This window comes from Bos grunniens, chromosome 7 (assembly GCF_055505025.1).
Source record: "Bos grunniens cultivar Pamir isolate PY7600 chromosome 7, Bosgru_T2T1.0, whole genome shotgun sequence".
Classification (NCBI taxonomy): Eukaryota; Metazoa; Chordata; class Mammalia; order Artiodactyla; family Bovidae; genus Bos; species Bos grunniens.
This window is the reverse complement of record NC_141171.1, coordinates 109,473,044-109,492,926: the sequence shown is the minus strand read 5'-3', so window position 1 is coordinate 109,492,926 and position 19,883 is coordinate 109,473,044. Positions and strand designations below refer to the sequence as shown.

General features: G+C 40.7%; 1 protein-coding gene across 21 annotated transcripts in view; it reads left to right on the top strand.

Annotated features, from left to right (window-relative positions):
- TMEM232 (transmembrane protein 232) overlaps positions 1-14,030 on the top strand; it is a 274,263-nt gene extending 260,233 nt beyond the window's left edge. For all 21 annotated transcript variants that reach the window (XM_086413382.1, XM_086413380.1, XM_086413381.1 and 18 more), the window contains 2 exons: positions 11,309-11,402; positions 13,391-14,030. In XM_086413382.1, the coding sequence (XP_086269508.1) occupies positions 11,309-11,402; positions 13,391-13,570 (274 nt within the window). In that variant the 3' untranslated portion in view covers positions 13,571-14,030. The remainder of the gene's footprint in view (positions 1-11,308; positions 11,403-13,390) is intronic.
- Positions 14,031-19,883: the final 5,853 nt, after the last annotated feature.

The following is a 19,883-nucleotide window of genomic DNA, read 5'->3' as shown; positions in this document are numbered from 1 at the left end:
TCATACAGTGCTGTCACATAACAAGTGTGAGCAGGCGTGTGGGGAAAGGGCCCTCATACTCTGCTGTCACATAACAAGTGTGAGCAGGCGTGTGGGGAAAGGGCCCTCATACAGTGCTGTCACATAACAAGTGTGAGCAGGCGTGTGGGGAAAGGGCCCTCATACACTGCTGTCACATAACAAGTGTGAGCAGGCGTGTGGGGAAAGGGCCCTCATACAGTGCTGTCACATAACAAGTGTGAGCAGGCGTGTGGGGAAAGGGCCCTCATACAGTGCTGTCACATAACAAGTGTGAGCAGGCGTGTGGGGAAAGGGCCCTCATACAGTGCTGTCACATAACAAGTGTGAGCAGGCGTGTGGGGAAAGGGCCCTCATACAGTGCTGTCACATAACAAGTGTGAGCAGGCGTGTGGGGAAAGGGCCCTCATACTCTGCTGTCACATAACAAGTGTGAGCAGGCGTGTGGGGAAAGGGCCCTCATACAGTGCTGTCACATAACAAGTGTGAGCAGGCGTGTGGGGAAAGGGCCCTCATACAGTGCTGTCACATAACAAGTGTGAGCAGGCGTGTGGGGAAAGGGCCCTCATACAGTGCTGTCACATAACAAGTGTGAGCAGGCGTGTGGGGAAAGGGCCCTCATACAGTGCTGTCACCTTTGTTGAGGATGTAAACTGGTGCAGCCACTGTGGAAAACTCTGGAAATTTCTCAAAAAATTGAAAATGGAACTCCCGTATGCCCTAGCAGCTCCACTCCCAGGTACATATCCAAACAAGAAAAAGCACTAATTAAAAAACGTGCACCCCAATGTTCGTTGCAGTGTTATTTACAATTGCCAGGATATGGAAGCAACCTAAATGTTCATTAACAGGTGAATGGATAAAGAAAGTGTGGTATAGATGTACAATGGAACACTACTCAGCCATAAAAAGAATGAAACTTTTCCATTTGCAATATGGATTGACTTGGAGGATCTTATCCTAAGTGAAACAAGTCAGACAGAGGAAGACAAATACTTTACGATATCACTTATATGTGGAATCTAAAAAATACAATAAACTAGTGTATATAACAAAACAGAAAGAGACTTACAGATACAGAGAATGAACTAGTCATTACCATAGGAAGGGGAGGAGCAGGACAGGAATAGGGGATAAAGAGGTATAAACTAATTTGTATAAAATAAGTAGCAAGGATATATTATCTAATAAATGAAATATCAATATTTATAAATGGAGTATAACCTTTAAAATTATAAATCTATTATAACCTATTATATAATATTGTGCATCAAATATATCAATAAATTTTTTAATTTAAAAATACAAATTTTCAAAAAATGGATACTTTAGAAGGATCACACACCATGATCATGTGGGATTTACCCCTTGAATGCAAGTGTGGTTCAAAATACATAAATCAATAAATGTGATACACCACGTTAATAGAATGAAAGATGAAAACCATATTATTTCAGTAGATGTGATTATATTACATCTTCATGATTAGAAACGCTCAACAAATTAGGTATGGAAGGGACATGCTTCAGCATAACAAAGGACATAAATAATATGCCCACAGCTAACATTTTACTCAGTGGTGAAAAGCTGAAAGTTTTCTCTTTGATATTAGAAATAAGAGAAAGTTGCCCCCCTCACTGTTCATACTTAACATAGTACTGAAATTCCTAGTGATAGCAAGTAGTAGAAAGACTTTAATGGTTTTGCAAATGATGTGATTTTACATACAGAGAACTCAAAAGAGCCCACCAAGTTAAAACTGTTAAATGAATTCAGTACAGTTGCAGGATTAAAAAAAAAAAATCAACATATAAAAATCAGCTGCTTTTCTAGACACTGACAATGATCTAACTTAAATAAAGCAAGCAATCTTTTAATAATACTGTCAAAAAGAATAAAATACGTAGGAATAAATTTAACTAAGGAGATGACAGTTCCGTGCTGTCATCACTTGAATTTAGTGATGAAAGAAATTGGATATACAAATAAACTGAAAGATATTCTATGCTCATAAATCAGAAGATTTTAATATTGTTAAAGTGTTCCCACAAGCTAACATGATCTATACATTCAGTGCAATCCCTATCAAAATTTCAATGACATTTTTCACATAAATAGAAAAAACAATTCTAAAATTTGTATAAAACCCCAAAAGACCTCAATTAGTTCAAGCAGTCCCAAGAAAGAAAGAAACTGCAGGCATCACATTCCCAATATCAAAATGTATAATCAAGCTGTAGTAATCAAGCTTCCCTGGTGGCTCACACAGTAAAGAATCTGCCTATAATGTAGGAGACCTGGATTCAATCCCTGGGTTGGGAAGTTCCCCTGGAGAAGGAAATGACAACCCACTCAAGTATTCTCACTTGGAGAATTCCATGGACAGAAGAGCCTTGTGGGCAACAGTCAGTTGGGTTGGAAAGAGTCAGATACGACTGAGCGACTAACACGCAGTAATCAGAGTAATCAAAACAGCATGGTGATGGCATAAAACAGACACACAGACCAGTGGAGCAGAGTAAAGAGCCAGAAACAGATTCATGTGTATGTGGGTAACTGACATTTGACAAGGGAGCCAGGAACACTCACTGGGGAGCAGACAGTGTCTTCAATAATTGGTGCTAGGAAAACTGAACATTCACTTGTAAAAGAATGCAATCTGTTCTCCTATCTCATACCACTCACAAGAGTTAACCTGAAATGGACTTAAGTCTTAGATGTAAGAACTGAAACTATAAAATTCCTAGAGGAAAGCATAAGGGAAAGGCATCTTGACATTGGTCTTAGCAATGATTTTATGAAGTTGACACTAAAATCGGCAAGCAGGAGTACATGAAACTAAAAAGCTTCTCCACAGCAAAAGAAACAGATATGAAAAGGCAGCCTACGGAACGGAGTTAAATATTCCCAAACCGTCTATGAGATAAGAGTTAATGTTCAAAATATATAAGGAATTCTTACATGTTGACAGCAAATATTCAAATAATCAAATTAGAAAATGGCAAAGGACTGGAATAGACATTATTTCAAAGATATACAACAGCTGACAGGTACAAAAAGTGCTCAATATTGCTAATCATCAGGGAAATGCATATAATCAGCACAATAAGCCATCACCTCACTCCTGTTAGAATGGTTATTATCAAAAAGCAAAAGAGAGAAGTGTTGGCAATGATGTCAAGAAAGGGGAACCTTTGTGCACTGTTGGTAGAAATGGAAATTGGTGAAGCCACTATGGAAAGCAGTATGGAGGGTCTGCAAAAATGAAAAATAGAGCTAACATGTAAATAGCAGTTCGAATTCTGGGTATATATCCAAAGGAAACAAAATAAACATCTTGAAAAGATATCTGCACTCCCGTGGTTATTGCAGTATCGCTTACAATAGCCAAGACATGAAAACAACCTAACTGAACTTCAGCAAAATAATGGATAACAGAATAGCACTCAGCCACAAAAATAAATCAAATAATAATAATAATAATAAATAAAATATTACCATCTGCAGCAGGGTTTATAGACCTAGAGAATATTATGCCTAGTCAAATAAGTCAGACAGAGGAAGACAAGCACTGTATCACTCCATTTATATGTGTACTCTTAAAAGCAGAACTCACAGAAACAGAGGAGCTTGTTGAGGGTTGGGGAAGGGAGAGATGGGACGTGTTAGTCAAAGGTACAAACGTCCAATTTTAACATGCCCCCGTCCTGAGGCTCTAAGGTGCACATTGGTGACTGTAGTTAACAATATTGTATTAAATACTTGAACCTTGCCAAGAGAGTAGATCTTACATGTTCTCATTACCCACATACAAAAGAGTTAGGTATGTGAAATAATGGAGGTGTTAATTAACCTTATTTTGGTAATCATTTTGTAATATAATTTGTCTTAAATTATGTGGTACAACTTAAATTTATACAATGTTATATGTCAGTTATATCTCAATAAAGCTGAAAGAGAAAGAAGAAACTGCAGTGGAACCGAGGAAGTCTTTGAGGAAGGAACGGCTTAAAGAGTATTCTAGTAATCAAATAATGAAACTTTCAACTTCCAAAAAGAAAAAATATAGAATTACTGGGACAAGTTTGGAATCAGTGAAAGGTCATATATCCATGCCTTTTTTGAAGATCATTATCCAGGCTGAACATCAAAATGAAAATAAAGTATACCAGTTCAGTTCAGTTCAGTCACTCAGTCATGTCCGACTCTTTGGGACCCCATGGACCACAGCATGCCAGGCCTCTCTGTTCATCACCAACTCCTGGAGTTTACTCAAACTCAAGTCCTATGAGTCAGTGATGCTATCCAACCATCTCATGCTCTGTCATCCCCTTCTCCTCCTGCCCTCAGTCTTTCCCAGCATCAGGCTCTTTTCAAATGAGTCAGTTCTTCACATGAGGTGGCCAAAGTATTGGAGTTTCAGCTACAGCATCAGTCCTTCCAATGAATATTCAGGACTGATTTCCTTTAGGATGGACTGGTTGGATCTCCTTGATGTCCAAGAGACTCTCAGGAGTCTTCGCCAACATCACACAAGCAACAGTTCAAAAGCATCAGTTCTTCGGTGCTCAGCTTTCTTTATAGTCCAACTCTCACTTCCATACATGACTACTGGAAAAACAAAAGCTTTGACTAGATGGACCTTTGTTGACAAAGTAATGTCTCTGCTTTTTAATATGATATCTAGGTTGGTCATAACTTTACTTCCAAGGAGCAAATGTCTTTTAATTTCATGGCTGCAGTCATCATCTGCAGTGATCTTGGAGTCCAAAATAATAAAGTCTGTCACTGTTTCCACTGTTTCCCCATCTATTTGCCATGAAGTGATGGGACCAGATGTCATGAAGTATACCAGGGAAAATGCCAATTTTAAGACTGCCAATTTACTCCACTTTGTTTTGACAAGCTTAGGATTTCAGGACACCATCTTTCCAGATAGGGTTTTCAGTACTTCCCATTAAATTCCAAACATTTGAAGTGTGCATCTCATTTAAGCCTCATCTTAATTGTTTTCTGTCCTTTATTGAGCCCATCTTTGCATGAAATGTTCCCTTGGCATCTCTAATTTCCTTGAAGAGACCTCTAGTCTTTGCCATTCTATTGTTTTCCTGTATTTTGTTGCATTGATCACTGTGGAAGGCTTTCTTATCTTTCCTTGCTACTCTTTGGAACTCTGCATCCACATGGATATATCTTTCCTTTTCTCCTTTGCCTTTAACTTTTCTTCTTTTCCCAGCTATTTCTAAGGCTTCCTCAGACAACCATTTCACCATTTTGCATTCTTTTTCTTGGGGATGGTTTTGATCACAGCCACCTGTACAATGTTATGAACTTCCATCCATAGTTCTTCAGGCACTCTGTCCACAAGATCTAATCATTTGGATCTATTTGTCACTTCCACTGTATAATCTTAAAATTAGAATACCAAGGAAACATTTCATGCAAAGATGAGCACAATAAAGGACAGAAGCATTTTGAATCTAACAGAAGCAGAAGATATTAAGAGGTAGCAGGAATATACAGAAGAACTATACAAAAGTGATCTTCATGACCCAGATAATCACAATGGTGTGATCACTCACCTAGAGCCAGACATCCTGGAATGTGAAGTCAAGTGGGCCTTAGAAAGCATCACTACGAACAAAGCTAGTGGAGGTGATGGAATTCCAGTTAAGCATTTCGAATCCTGAAAGATGATGCTGTGAAAGTGCTGCACTCAATATGCCAGCAAATTTGGAAAACTCAGCAGTGGCCACAGGACTGGAAAAGGTCAGTTTTCATTCAAATCCCAAAGAAAGGCAATGCCAAAGAATGCTCAAACTACCACACAATTGCACTCATCTCACACACTAGTAAAGTAATGCTCAAAATTCTCTAAGCCAGGCTTCAGCAGTACATGAACCGTGAACTTCCAGATGTTCAACCTGGTTTTAGAAAAGGCAGGGAAATCAGAGATCAAATTGCCGATATCTGTTGGATCATGGAAAAAAAGCAAGAGAGTTCCAGAAAAACATCTACTTCTGCTTCATTGACTATGCTAAACATTTGACTGTGTGGATCACAACAAACTGTGGGAAATTCTGAAAGAGATGGGAATACCAGACCACCTGACCTGCCATCTATAAACCTATATGCAGGTCAAGAAGCAACAGTTAGAACTGGACATGGAACAATGGACTGGTTCCAAATAGGAAAGGAGTACTTCAAAGCTGTATATTGTCACCCTGCTTATTTAACTTATATGCAGAGTACATTATGTGAAATGCCGGGCTAGATGTAGCACAAGCTGGAATCAAGATTGCCAGGAGATAGATCAATAACCTCAGATATGCAGAGGACACCACCCTTATGGCAGAAAGTGAAAAGGAATTAAAGAGCCTCTTGATGAAAGTGAAAGAGGAGAGTGAAAAAATTGGCTTAAAACTCAACATTCAAAAAATGAAGATCATGGCACCTGGTCCCATCACTTCATGGCAAATAGATGGGGAAACAATGGAAACAGTGAGAAACTTTATTATGGGGTGTTCCAAAATCACTGCAGATGGTGACTGAATGAAGCCTTGAAATTAAAAGATGCTTGCTCCTTGGAAGAAAAGCTATGACCAACCTAGACAGCATATTAAAAAGCAGAGACATTGTTTTGCTAACAAAGGTCCGTGTAGTCAAGGCTATGGTTTTTCTAGTAGTCATGTAGGGACATGAGAGTTGGACCATAAAGAAAGCTGAGCACCAAAGAATTGATGCTTTTGAACTGTGGTGTTGGTAAGTCTCTTGAGAGTCCCTTGGACTGCAAGGAGATAAAACCTGTCAGTCATAAAGGAAATCAGTTCTGAATATTCTTTGAAAGGACTGATGCTGAAGCTGAAGCTCCAGTGCTTTGGCCACCTGATGCAAAGAGCTGACTCATTTGAAAAGACCCTGATGCTGGGAAAGATTGAAGGTGGGAGGAGAAGGGGACGACAGAGCATGAGATGGCTGGATGGCATCACTGACTCAATGGACATGAGTTTGAGTAAACTCCAGGAGTTGGTGATGGACAGGGAGGCCTGGCATGCTGCAATCCATGGAGTCACAAAGAGTTGGACACAACTGAGTGATTGAACTGAAGTGAACTAATTGTTTTACCTTCCATTACTTTTTCTCTTATTTTATTCTCTTCTCTTTCAGTATCATCGAAAAACCATGGCTTAGTCCCCTCAATTTTTCTGATAATGACATTACCAGAGAATGGTATAGCCAAAACATGTTTAGTATTTTCTCTGTCATAGGTGCTTTATGCATTATTCCATTTTAATCTTAATAATACATAAAAAGAAGGCACTATTTTTTTATGTTAAAAATGGAGACACTGAGGAACAGTGATTAAATAATACTAAGTGGCAAGATGAAAATTTGCCTAGAGATCTGAGTGCAGAACCTGTTTCTTAACAATTTTACTGGATTCTTCTGTTTATATCATTGAATATTTATCTCTCTTATCTCTCATGTTGACTTGCATTGTATTGTCTCATGCTGTATTATAGTTTTTTATGCATTTTTCTTTTCCAGTACAAACTATTCAACTGAGGTAACTAGAAACCACAGATGCACAAGCCTATTCATCTAATCTTCCCATTTTAAAGACTTTCTAACATTGCCTATATTGTTATGCATCTCTTTAAACTGTTATAATCCAAGAAGGAATTTGAGGCAACTTACTTGAGTACATTTAATGATTTAAAAAGTTTTGTCTCATTTATGTCTTCACAGCATTTACCACAATTCTTTGAATATCTGAAGTGCCCAGATTTTACTGGATATATATAGTTAACCCACGTCTCAGCCCCCAGGTTCCCTCTAACTCACCAGTATTCTAGAATCACATTTTCCTTTAATATTTCAATAGAATGATGAGGACCTCTATCCTACAGGAAGTGCGAAGCTCTCTGCTCTTCTGCTCCACAATACTTGTGAATCTTATGAGTTTGGAGAGGTTTCCATATATTTTCCCTGGTCACCTGTCACATTAGTTGTCTTCCTATGAATCCCTGTTATTAGCTCTACTCTGATGCCTTACCTCCTGAGATTGCCATCTTCTCGCTGTACTGGGCACTGTTCTGCCAACATAGAGTGTTGTGTGGTAGACTCATCTTTATGGCCTGGGTTGGGCACTGTGGAGACAATGATTAGCAAGCAATAGTGTCCACAATCATGCAGCTCATATTTAGTCAAGAAAATAAAACTCATAGAGGCACACAGATAAATGTGAAGTTACAACTGAGATCAGTATGATGAAGGAGAGGCCCATGGTGGATTGACAGCTGTGGTTACTGGGCTTGAACTGAGAAGATGAAGGATAAGTAAGCATTAACTAGCACTGCAGCTAGTTAATGCACTCATCTCACATGCTGGTAAAGTAATGCTCAAAATTCTCCAAATTGGCTTCAGCAATACATGAACTGTGGACTTCCAGATGTTCAAGCTGGATTTAGAAAAGGCAGAGGATCCAGAGGTCAAATTGCCAACATCTGCTGGATCGTGGAAAAAGCAAGAGAGTTCCAGAAAAACATCTATTTCTGTTTTATTGACTACGCCAAAGCCTTTGACTGTGTGGATCACTATAAACTGTGGAAAATTCTGAAAGAGATGGGAATATCAGACCATCTGATGTGCCTCTTGAGAAACCTATATGCAGGTCAGGAAGCAACAGTTGGAACTGGACATGGAACAACAGACTGGTTCCAAATAGGCAAAGAAGTATGTCAAGGCTGTATACTGTCACCCTGCTTATTTAACTTATATGCAGAGTACATCATGAGAAACACTGGGCTGGATGAAGCACAAGCTGGAATCAAGATTGCCGGGAGAAATATCAATAACCTCAAATATGCAGATGACACCACCCTTATGGCAGAAGGTGAAGAAGAACTAAAGAGCCTCTTGATGAAAGTGAAAGAGGAGAGTGAAAGAGTTGGCTTAAAGCTCTACATTCAGAAAACTAAGATCATGACATTTGGTCCCATCTCTTCATGGCAAATAGATGGAGAATTAGTGGCAGACTTTATTTTTGGGGCTCCAAAATCATGGCAGATGGTGATTTCAGCCATGAAATTAAAAGATGCTTACTTCTTGGAAGGAAAATTACGACCAACCTAGAGAGCATATTAAAAAGCAGATACATTACTTTGCCAACAAAGGTCTGTCTAGTCAAGGCTATGGTTTTTCCAGTGGTCATGTATGGATGTGAAAGTTGGACCATAAAGAAAGCTGAGCGCTGAAGAATTGATGCTTTTGAACTGTGGTGTTGGAGAAGACTGTTGAGAGTCCCTTGGACTGCAAGGAGATCCAACCAGTGCATGCTAAAGGAGATCAGTCTGAGTGTTCCTTGGAAGGACTGATGCTGAAGCTGAAACTCCAATACTTTGGCCACCTGATGTGAAGACCTGACTCACTGGAAAAGACCCTGATGCTGGGAAAGATTGAGGGCAGGAGGAGAAGGGGACGACAGAGGATGAGATGGTTGGATGGCATCACTGACTCAATGGACATGGGTTTGGGTGGACTCTGGGAGTTGGTGATGGACAGGGAAGCTTGGTGTGCTGCAGTCCATGGGGTCACAAAGAGTCGGACACAACTGAGCGACTGAACTGAACTGAGCACTGCAGCAGAGAGGAAGAGGAGGGAAAGGACTTTGCAGAAAGGGGCGACAGCATGTACAAGTGAACAGTAGTCGGGTGGAGCAGAACACATTGCAGCAACTGAAAGAAAGCCCATGTGTTAGGAACACATGGACCTCGGCCAAGAAGGGAGAGAAGTAAGTCTGGAGAAGCCATGCAAGCCACTGAAACAAACGCACAGTCTGCTTCAGCCTTCTTCAACAAGAAATACAATCTTTAAAAAATATAAAATTAGTTTTATTTTGCTGTGCCAGGTCTTCGTTGCAGCATGCAGGATCTTATTTTTAGTTGCGGCATGTGGGATCTAGTTCCCCAACCAGGGATTGAGCCCGGGTCCCCTGCACTGGGGGCATCGAGTCTTAGCCACCGGACCACCAGGAAGTCCCAAGAGATGTAATCTTCGTTCTAAAGCTACTGGGGATTTACTGAAGAGTTTGAAGCCAGGGATTGACGTGATCCATTTTGTATTTTGGAAAAAAAATTCTGGCTACTTTATAGAGACAAGAATAAAAAGAGTAAGGCATGGTGGATGTAGAGATTATAAACAAGGAGGTCTTAATCCAGGTAAGACATAAGTGCTTAGATAAGGAAAATAATAGTGGAGCTGAAGATAAATGGAAGGATTTGAGAAACGTCTAGTGCGGCATCAAGCAACCCAGGTAGGAGAGAAGGATGCCACAAAGGGTAGAGGCAACAACTTGAAAAAGTGCTTACTAGACATTATAGTCTTAAAAACTGGTCAGGCGTTTTGAATATGGAAATTTTCACCAGCTATATCTCTCCGTAGACCCTTTCCTAAGAGCTTCTCCTTTAAACCTACTTTCTCTCCTTCCAAACCATATTCTCTACCACCATTTTGTTGCATAACATATTTCTGCACTCACAATAGTTTTTTGATAATAAATTCAATAATATAATTATGATGTGGAATGTTTAATGTGAAATCTCCACCAGTCGAGGGCCCAGCTTTGTACTGCCAGCACTTCCACTGAGTTGTTGCTAAAGTCTACTACAGTTCTACCCTTAGTAATACAAAGACTTGAAAGAAATATTGAAGTTATAGCTTTTTTTTTTTTTTAGTAGCTCTATGATCAAATTCTTAGGCTTAGAATTCCACCAAAACTTTCAGGGTCATGGGGCTGTGTACAGGGATGGGCATTTTCATCTCCCCAGTGGGCACAGTCTACTTCAGGCTTCCTGAAGCCTTTCATAGCATCTCATTCACTGCTGCTGCTGCTGAGTCACTTCAGTCGTGTCCGACTCTGTGCGACCCCAGAGACGGCAGCCCACCAGGCTCCCCTGTCCCTTGGGTTCTCCAGGCAAGAACACTGGAGTGGATATCTCATTCACTACTGACTAGCTAAAGTATTTATATCTCCTAGGAGCGGTTGCCTTTTTATTATCTTCTTGTTCTCATTCTGTATGCCATACCTTACCCTCAAAATTGTCAGTTTTAATAACCCAAATGGTTTACAGAAACTAAAAACTAACATTTAATTTTCTCTACAGATTAAGTCTTCCATGTTAGCAATATAGAATCAAAATGCTTAACAATGGAAATTTGCACATCTGTGTCTCCCGGGAGGAAGAGTGTCTGTACCTGACGTTGGATCTGTTCTTGTGCTCTTTTGAAGGGAATATTCTTCTGTGGCAGAAGCGCCTTTGTTTCCATATCCAGATTTTTTCACCAGGGCGGACAGAGAGTTGGCAAGAATCGTTGACCATCACGTAAGTTTGATTTTCTTAAAGGAGCAGGAAAAGCTTTGTTCTTTAAAGGCATTTTTAATCAGAAAGTGTAGTTCTGAGATGGAAACACTGATCATGGAACTCAAAAGTAGATTGCGTTTTGATTGAGATTTGCCAAATTGAATTATATCTCACTGTACTGTCTATATACTTCAGTGCCTTCATTGGGGTACAGAAGGTTTGGCTTTCTTTCATTTATAAAATACTAGCCTTATTCTGTTTCCTGAGTTAGTACCGATTTTTGTGAGTGTGTGATAGGAATCTGATGTTGAACACTGAACACTGATTTCTTCTGTAGTGTATTTTTAATGAAAGAACAAAAATCTTTTGACTCAGTTTTTTCAGTGACCATTCTTTACTCCTGAAGTATTAGAAAGACTTTAATCATTCTGTTCTTGGTATCAGTTAAACAAGCAGTAACAAGGCAAGGCCACTGAACAGGTTTTAATCTACTGAACTATATATAATCAGTGATTTCTTGCCAAATCATTTATGACTGCTTCTTTTTAGGAATAGAGTTACTTATATACTTATAAGTTACTTATATAAGTAGAATACTTATATTTTGTTTTTTCTTTTAATATAATAGGGATTCAATACTATGTAGAATGTGCTTAAATTAATTTTATCACCAGTTGTATATTATTTCTCAGATTGTGTTTATATTCCCATGGTTTACTTTTTACATTCCTTTTATTAGTGATATTTTGAGAAAGAATAAGTGATTATTTCATATACTGATCCCACTAAATAGTTATTTATTCACAGAGTCAATACTGAAGCCACTGTAGCAACAGCCACAAGTATTGGGGTTTGGAAACTGAATGATATCCTAGAATTACAAAATGAGAGCTATAGTATTGCTGTTTTATTCACTAATAACATTTATGCTAAACAAATATATCATATGTACAAGGCATTATCAAAAATTCCTAATAGCTCATCAATTGCAACAGCTATAATTTTACCATTCACTTAAATTAAATTATCTGGACTGTACTACAGAAGATAGCAGGTTGCCAATGTATATATACACACATATATAGTGTAGGTTTAATAACAGAATAAAAATCTTTTGCCTTATCGTTCTGTACCCTTGAAAGAGTCAAAAGACTTTAATCACTCTGTGATTAAACACATTGACCTAAAGAGGCAGAGGACACTGTTTTGAGTGATAGAGAGGAGGCTAGGAAATGCCTCCTAAGAGCCATCATCTTTTCTTCCTTCCAAGGGTATAAGCAGTATCTAAGCATTCACTGCCATCAATTTTTCTATAGACAGGCAAAGCCATCCTTTCTGGAAAACATGTTTGAGAATGGATAGGGTCCAGATTGTTTGATCTGTGGCTGGCCTAATCAAATAGTAGTTTGGTAGTACTAACTTGTAGAGGTTTATCGAAGTTTCTCCGAATATCACATCTTTTAAAAGTATTCATCAATATACATTTCCTATGAATAGCTATAACTATAGTGCTTTGTACTAATATCTCAAGCTTTACAAATGCTCTTACAGTAGTTAATTTAATCCTTACAACAAGTCTGTAAAACATTTACCAATAAGAAGAATGTAGCTTTATGATTCAGTTAGTTGTTCAAGGTTTAAAGATAGTAAATGACTGAGTCTACATACAAATCGAGATCTCTGGACTATACTTTTCTGGTCAATTTTTCATAATTGCTCAATTTCTTGTCTTAAAATTACAAACGTGAATAGGGGAGGGAAGGTGGAGTCCGTAGAACTGACAATAAACCGAAGCACACAGCTGCTGCAGTAAGTGTCCTGCCGAGCCCGCTGAATTTTATCAAGTGTCCCTGATGTGCAAGGCACAGGACAGATCCTGAACTGCTGAGCAGACACGCAGGTACCTTGCACGCTGCTGCCGCTCTGCAGTGCGGTGACTGAACACCTGAGTGAACTGATAGGCCTTTTTCATGGGAAATCATATGTAAACGACACCTTCTCTCTAACAGTGGCAGGAAGAGCAAAAGATGCGGCAGGAAGAAGACGCAATATGTGAGGCTGAAGAACGGAAAGATAAGGAGTTACAGGAGCAAAATCGCTTGAGAGAAATAATGAAGAGAAGAGAAGAGAAGCTACACAAGCAAACCAAACCTTACGAGCTTCCTCCTAGGATTAAGACGTTTCCTTAGGAAAGAAAATGACCCTGCAACTGAGGTCCATATGCCAGAATTCGTTGCATGAAAGAGACCAAGAAAGCTACAGATTAGGAAAAAAGTTCTTAATTAAATGTAATTTCTTAGAAAGGAGTTTATCCTGGTGCAGGTTCTTTAATAGTCATAGCTTAGTCCTAAAAGAACAGTTAGCGCTTGATCACATTCGAGTGACATGTTTTCCTAGTTAAATGTTTTCAAGAATGTGGCTAGAGCTAATTGACTCTTACCTCATGATCATACACATAATGATTCTCAGAGTATTGAAATTCACTGAAGAGTTAGATAGACACGATTATTGCATATAATCATATATTGCATATAATGATTATGCAAATTATTAATGAGTCACAAATAAGAACTATTTCTTAAAATGGGATGAACATCAATCAGTACTCCTATAATGACTATAACACTAATAAAATATGTAAGGCTCCTGCTTGGGTTTGTATTTCATAGTCAATCTATGCCAAGTCAAACCACGTGTCAGAAGCTTGTGTTATATGCATATTAAGTCGCTTCATTTGTGTCAGACTCTGCAACCCTATGGACCATAGCCCGCCAGCCACCTCTGTCTATGGGATTCTCCGGGCAAGAATACTGGAGTAGGTTGCCATGCCCTCCTGTAGGGGATCTTCCCGACCCAGGGATGGAACCCACGTCTCTTATGTCTCCTGCACTGTCAGGCAGGCTCTTTACCACTACTGCCACCTGGGGAGCTTGGATGCAATCAGGACAACATAATCTCTAAGAGATACCACGGGAGCCTTCTGCGTGATGGTGATTTTACTTTGCCAGGTGAGGCTATGAGAATGGACTTGCATGGTCCTAGAAGCACTAACTGGAGGGATTCATCCCGTCAGGAGTCATTTCTAAATGTCGTTTCACTTCTTCCAACACTCCCAGGCTATGGGTAGAGTAACAGAGTGGGGCTTTTATGATGCATTACACTACTTATCTAAAAATGATAAATAACCCTACCACAGTTTTGCACAAGTGACTTAGTCATGCTCAAAAGACAGATGTTTTATCAGGATGTCAAACTCAAATGGCTTCCAGGTCAGAAAGGTCACATATTTAGTGACGGACTATAGAATATCTACTCCATCTAAGAAACTTGCCACCACCTCACTGGACTCTGCAACATGTTGTAGGATCATCTGTTCTTTAAAAAAGATGCCCTCGGTCTTTTTAAAAATAAGTTACTAAATTTCAAAATGTTGGCAGCCAATTAAAAAAAAATCACATCCCTTTGAGGTGAATTTGACACATGGGTCATAAGTCTGTGACCTGCATTATGTGAATTTATAAAATCATCCTTTAAGGTAACAATAACGTGTGGTAGAAATGGATGCGGGGAAGGGTGTTCCTCTTTTGATTTCCTTCAAAGTGGATTCAAACTTATGTTGCTCCTCATCCTTCTCTCCTCACACAGAGAATATGTAAGTTCTCAGAAATAATATCTCCCAAGGCAGCTTTCCAAATACTCTCATCAAGCTTTGCTTTTCTCACGTGTGAGGAAGAAATCTCTTCAGTCCCTTCCCTGGAGGCCAGCCAGCCCTCTTCCCGGAATCCTGTCCCATGGAAACTCTTCCTCCGCCGTTTGCTGTCTCCCCAGAAGTCTCTCGGGCTTCCCAGGCGGCACTGGCAATAAAGAGTCTGCCTGCCAGTACACGAGACACGGCTCAGTCCCTGGGTCGGGAAGAACCCCTGGAGGAGAGCAGGGCAGCCCACTCCAGTGTTCTTGCCTGGGAAATCCCACGGACAGAGGAGCCTGGCGGGCTGCAGTCCACGGGGTCGTAAAGACTCGGACACGACTGCGCTGCTGAGCACGCGCACTCACTGAGGTTGCTCGCTGCTACCGATGAAGGCCTCGGTTTTCCACGACCCTGCTCTCCGCACTGTGCTCAGCGTTACCGAGCTCTAAGTGCCATTTAGAGTTCTAATCTTTCCTCTGGGTTCTAAAGAGATGGAGTCACTGGGCTGGAAATTGTGGGGAAAGGATTCTGGAGATCCAATGGCTACCTGTAAGAATTTTATAAAATCCTGCCCTATCACAATCACCTTTGAGAAGCCCAGAGCCAGCAATTTCTGCGCCACTCTTGTGTTCTGAGGCAAGAGCGAACCTGCCTTCTGAACTGCAGGCTTGGGTGTTTCTTTCCTGTTCTGCTCATCTCTTCCCACTTGTTCTCCTGCTTTCTGACATCCACGGTTGTCTTAGTATTCCAGGGTGCTTTTTATCTACCCTCCTTAAGGATTCATATCTTTTAAGAAAACCCTTTTTCTATCACAGTGGTGGAAATTTGGAAAGGAACTTAAAAAGAATATGCATATACACTTGCATAAATAAATGAAGAATATATAAATTTAAGAATATATAAATAAAGGTATAAGAAGGATTGGGATTAATCACCCAGGTAGATAGGTAAATACCTATATTCTTAAATTATTCTCTAAATTTTTTATACTTAAGTTATTCCTTAAAATTCAGGAGCACACATCTCTCATGGTTTTCCCCCTGCGTCCTAGAATATGAGGACAGACTGGAGCTTGTAGCTCTGGGTTCACCTTCTGGCAACGCCTCCTGGCAGCTGTGAAACACTGAGCACATGACTGAACCTAATTGAGCTTCAGTTATTTATTAAGAAAAATTAATTTACAACTTAATTCATGCAAAGAGTAGTATCATTCAGAAGATAATCAGGAAGACATAGACCTCTTAGTCATTTTGAACAGAGAGAATTTAACGTAAGGCACTGTTTTAAATGGTGTTACAGAACTAAGAAAGTGAAGGCAACATAAAATGACACAGAAATAGGAGGCTACTACCAGCTCCAGAGCCAGAGGACCAGAGGAGAGGGCTGGATGACCGACTCTCGAAGCGTGAGGGGACGCACGGCGGGGCTCAGCCCTCTGAGGAGAGCCCAGCCTGCTCTGGCCGCTCCCTCTGAGCGGGACAGGGAAGTAGCTCTGGGGACCCACAGGGGTGAAAAGGACACTGGGCTAACTGTTGGCCGCTGATCCAGGCCGCCAGGAGGAGCAGGACAGGGGTGAGCCCCTCCTTCCGCTCCCTAGAGCCCTCCCTGAGCGCACCAGGCTCCAGCATCAGAGAGCAGAGGGAAGGACGAAAGGAGCTGGAGGGCAAGAGCTAAATGGTGGGGAAAACGTGTGTAACTCAATGCCAAGAGCCAGTTGGGCCAACAATGAAATTATTCCTTGCTTCTCTTTGGCATGTCAGGTCCTCTTTTCTGGTGTTTTTTTTTTCTCCTAGTTTTCCCTTTTAAGTTAAGGTAAGTTACTTTAAAAGAAACTTTTGCTACATTTATTCTTTGCCAAGATTGCTGATGCTGTGTGCTTAGTTGCTCAATTGTGTCCGACTCTTTGCAACACCATGGACTGTAGACAACCAGGCTCCTATGTCCATGGGATTTCCCAGGCAAGAATACTGGAGTAGGGTGCCATTGCCTTCTCCAAAGATTGCTGGGAGAAATATCAAAAACCTTAGATATGCAAATGATACCACTCTAACAGAAAGTGAAAGAGGCGAGTAAAACAGCTGGTTTAAAACTCAACATGGCATCCAGTCCCATCACTTCATGGCAAATAGAAGGGGAAGAACTGGAAACAGTGACATATTTTATTTTCTTGGGCTCCTAAAACAATGTGGATGGTGACTATAGCCATGAAATTAAAAGATGCTTGGTCTTTGGAAGAGAAGTTATGACAAACCTATTTCAGTCCAGTCGCTCAGTCATGTCCGACTCTTTGCAACCCCATAGACCACAGCACGCCAGGCCTCCCTGTCCATCACCAACTTCCAGAGTCCACCCAAACCCATGTCCATTGAGTTGGTGATGCCATCCAGCCATCTCATCCTCTGTCGTCCCCTTCTCCCACCTTCAATCTTTCCCAGCATCAGGGTCTTTTCCAATGAGTCAGGTCTTCGCATGAGGTGGCCAAAGTATTGGAGTCTCAGCTTCAACATCAGTCCTTCCAATGAATATTCAGGACTGATCTCCTTTAGGATGGACTGGTTGGATCTCCTTGCAGTCCAAGGGACTCTCAAGGGTCTTCTCCAACACCACAGTTCAAAAGCATCAATTCTTTGGTGCTCAGCTTTCTTTATAGTCCAACTCTCACATCCATACATGACTACTGGAAAAACCATACCTTTGACTAGACGGACCTTTGTTGGCAAAGTAATGTCTCTGCTTTTCAATATGCTATCTAGGTTGGTTATAACTTTCCTTCCAAGGAGTAAGCGTCTTTTAATTTCATGGCTGTGGTCACCACCTGAAGTGATTTTGAAGCCCGGAAAAATAAAGTCAGCCACTGTTTCCACTGTTTCCCCATCTATTTCCCATGAAGTGATGGGACTGGAGGCCATGATCTTAGTTTTCTGAATGTTGAGTTTTAAGCCAAATTTTTCACTCTCCTCTTTCACTTTCAAGAGGCTCTTTAGTTCTTCTTCACTTTCTGCCATAAGGGTGGTGTCATCTGCATATCTGAGGTTATTGATATTTCTCCTGGCATTCTTGATGACAAACCTAGACAGCATATTAAAAAGCAGAGACATCACTTTGCCAACACAGGTCCATATAGTCAAGCTATGGTTTTTCCGGTAGTCATGTATGGATGTGAGAGTTGGATCATAAAGAAGGCTAAGCACTGAAGAATGGATGCCTTTGAATGATGGTGTTGGAGAAGACTCTTTAGAGACCCTTGGACTGCAAGGATATCCAATAAGTCAATCCTAAAGGAAATCAACCCCAAATACTCATTGGAAGGGCTGATGCTGAAGCTGAAGCTCCAATACTTTGGCCACCTGATACAAAAAGCCAACTCATTAAAAAAGAGTCTGGTGCTAGGAAAGATTGAGAGCAGAAGGAGAAGGGGGTGACAAAGGATAAGATGGTTGGATGGCATCATTGACACAATGGACATGAGTTTGAGCAAGCTCTGGGACGTAGTGAAGGACAGGGAAGCCTGGCATCCTGCAATTCATGGGTTGGCAAAGAGTCAGACATGACTTAGTGACTGAATAACATCATCTTTATTACAAACCTTTAGTTCTTTCAATAAGTACTTCATTTAAACAAATTTAACTATGCAGGTCAGGAAGCAACAGCTAGAACTGGACATGGAACAACAGACTGGTTCCAAATAGGAAAAGGAGTACGTCAAGACTGTATATTGTCACCTTGCTTATTTAACTTCTATGCAGAGTACATCATGAGAAATGCTGGGCTGGAGGAGCACAAGCTGGAATCAAGATTGCTGGGAGAAATATCAATAACCTCAGATATGCAGATGACACCACGTTTATCACAGAAAGTGAAGAAGAACTAAAGAGCCTGTTGATGAAAGTTAAAGAGGACAGTGAAAAAACTGGCTTAAAAGTCAACGTTCAGAAAACTAAGATCATGGCATCTGGTCCTATCACTTCATGGCAAATAGATGGGGAAACAGTGGAAAGTGTCAGACTTTATTTTTTTGGGCTCCCAGATCACTGCAGATGGTGATTGCAGCCATGAAATTAAAAGATGCTTACTCCTTGAGAAGAGCAACTTCCCTGGTGGCTCATATGGTAAAAGTGTCTGCCTACAGTGTGGGAGACCTGGGTTCAATCCCTGGGTTGGGAAGATCCCCTGGAGAAGAAAATGGCAACCCACTCCAGTACTCTTGCCTGGGAAATCCCATGGATGGAGAAACCTGGTAGGCTACAATCCATGGGGTCACAAAGAGTTGGACACAACTGAGCGAATTCACTTCACTTCACTTTCTTTCTTTACTCCTTGGAAGAAAAGTTATGACCAACATAAATAGCATATTGAAAAGTAGAGACATTACTTCGCCAACAAAGGTCCATCTAGTTAAGGCTACGGTTTTTCCAGTGGTTGTGTATGGATGCGAGAGTTGGACTGTGAAGAAAGCTGAGCACGAGAGAATTAATGTTTTTGAACTGTGGTGTTGGAAAAGACTCTTGAGAGTCCCTTGGACTGCAAGGAGATCCAACCAGTCCATTCTAAAGGAGATCAGCCCTGGGATTTCTTTGGAAGGAATGATGCTAAAGCTGAAACTCCAGTACTTTGGCCACCTCATGTGAAGAGTTGACTCATTGGAAAAGACTGTGATGCTGGGAGGGATTGGGGGCAGGAGGAGAAGGGGACGACAGAGGATGAGATGGCTGGATGGCATCACTGACTCGATGGACATGAGTCTGAGTGAACTCCGGGAGTTGGTGATGGACAGGGAGGCCTGGTGTGCTGAGATTCATGGGGTCGCAAAGAGT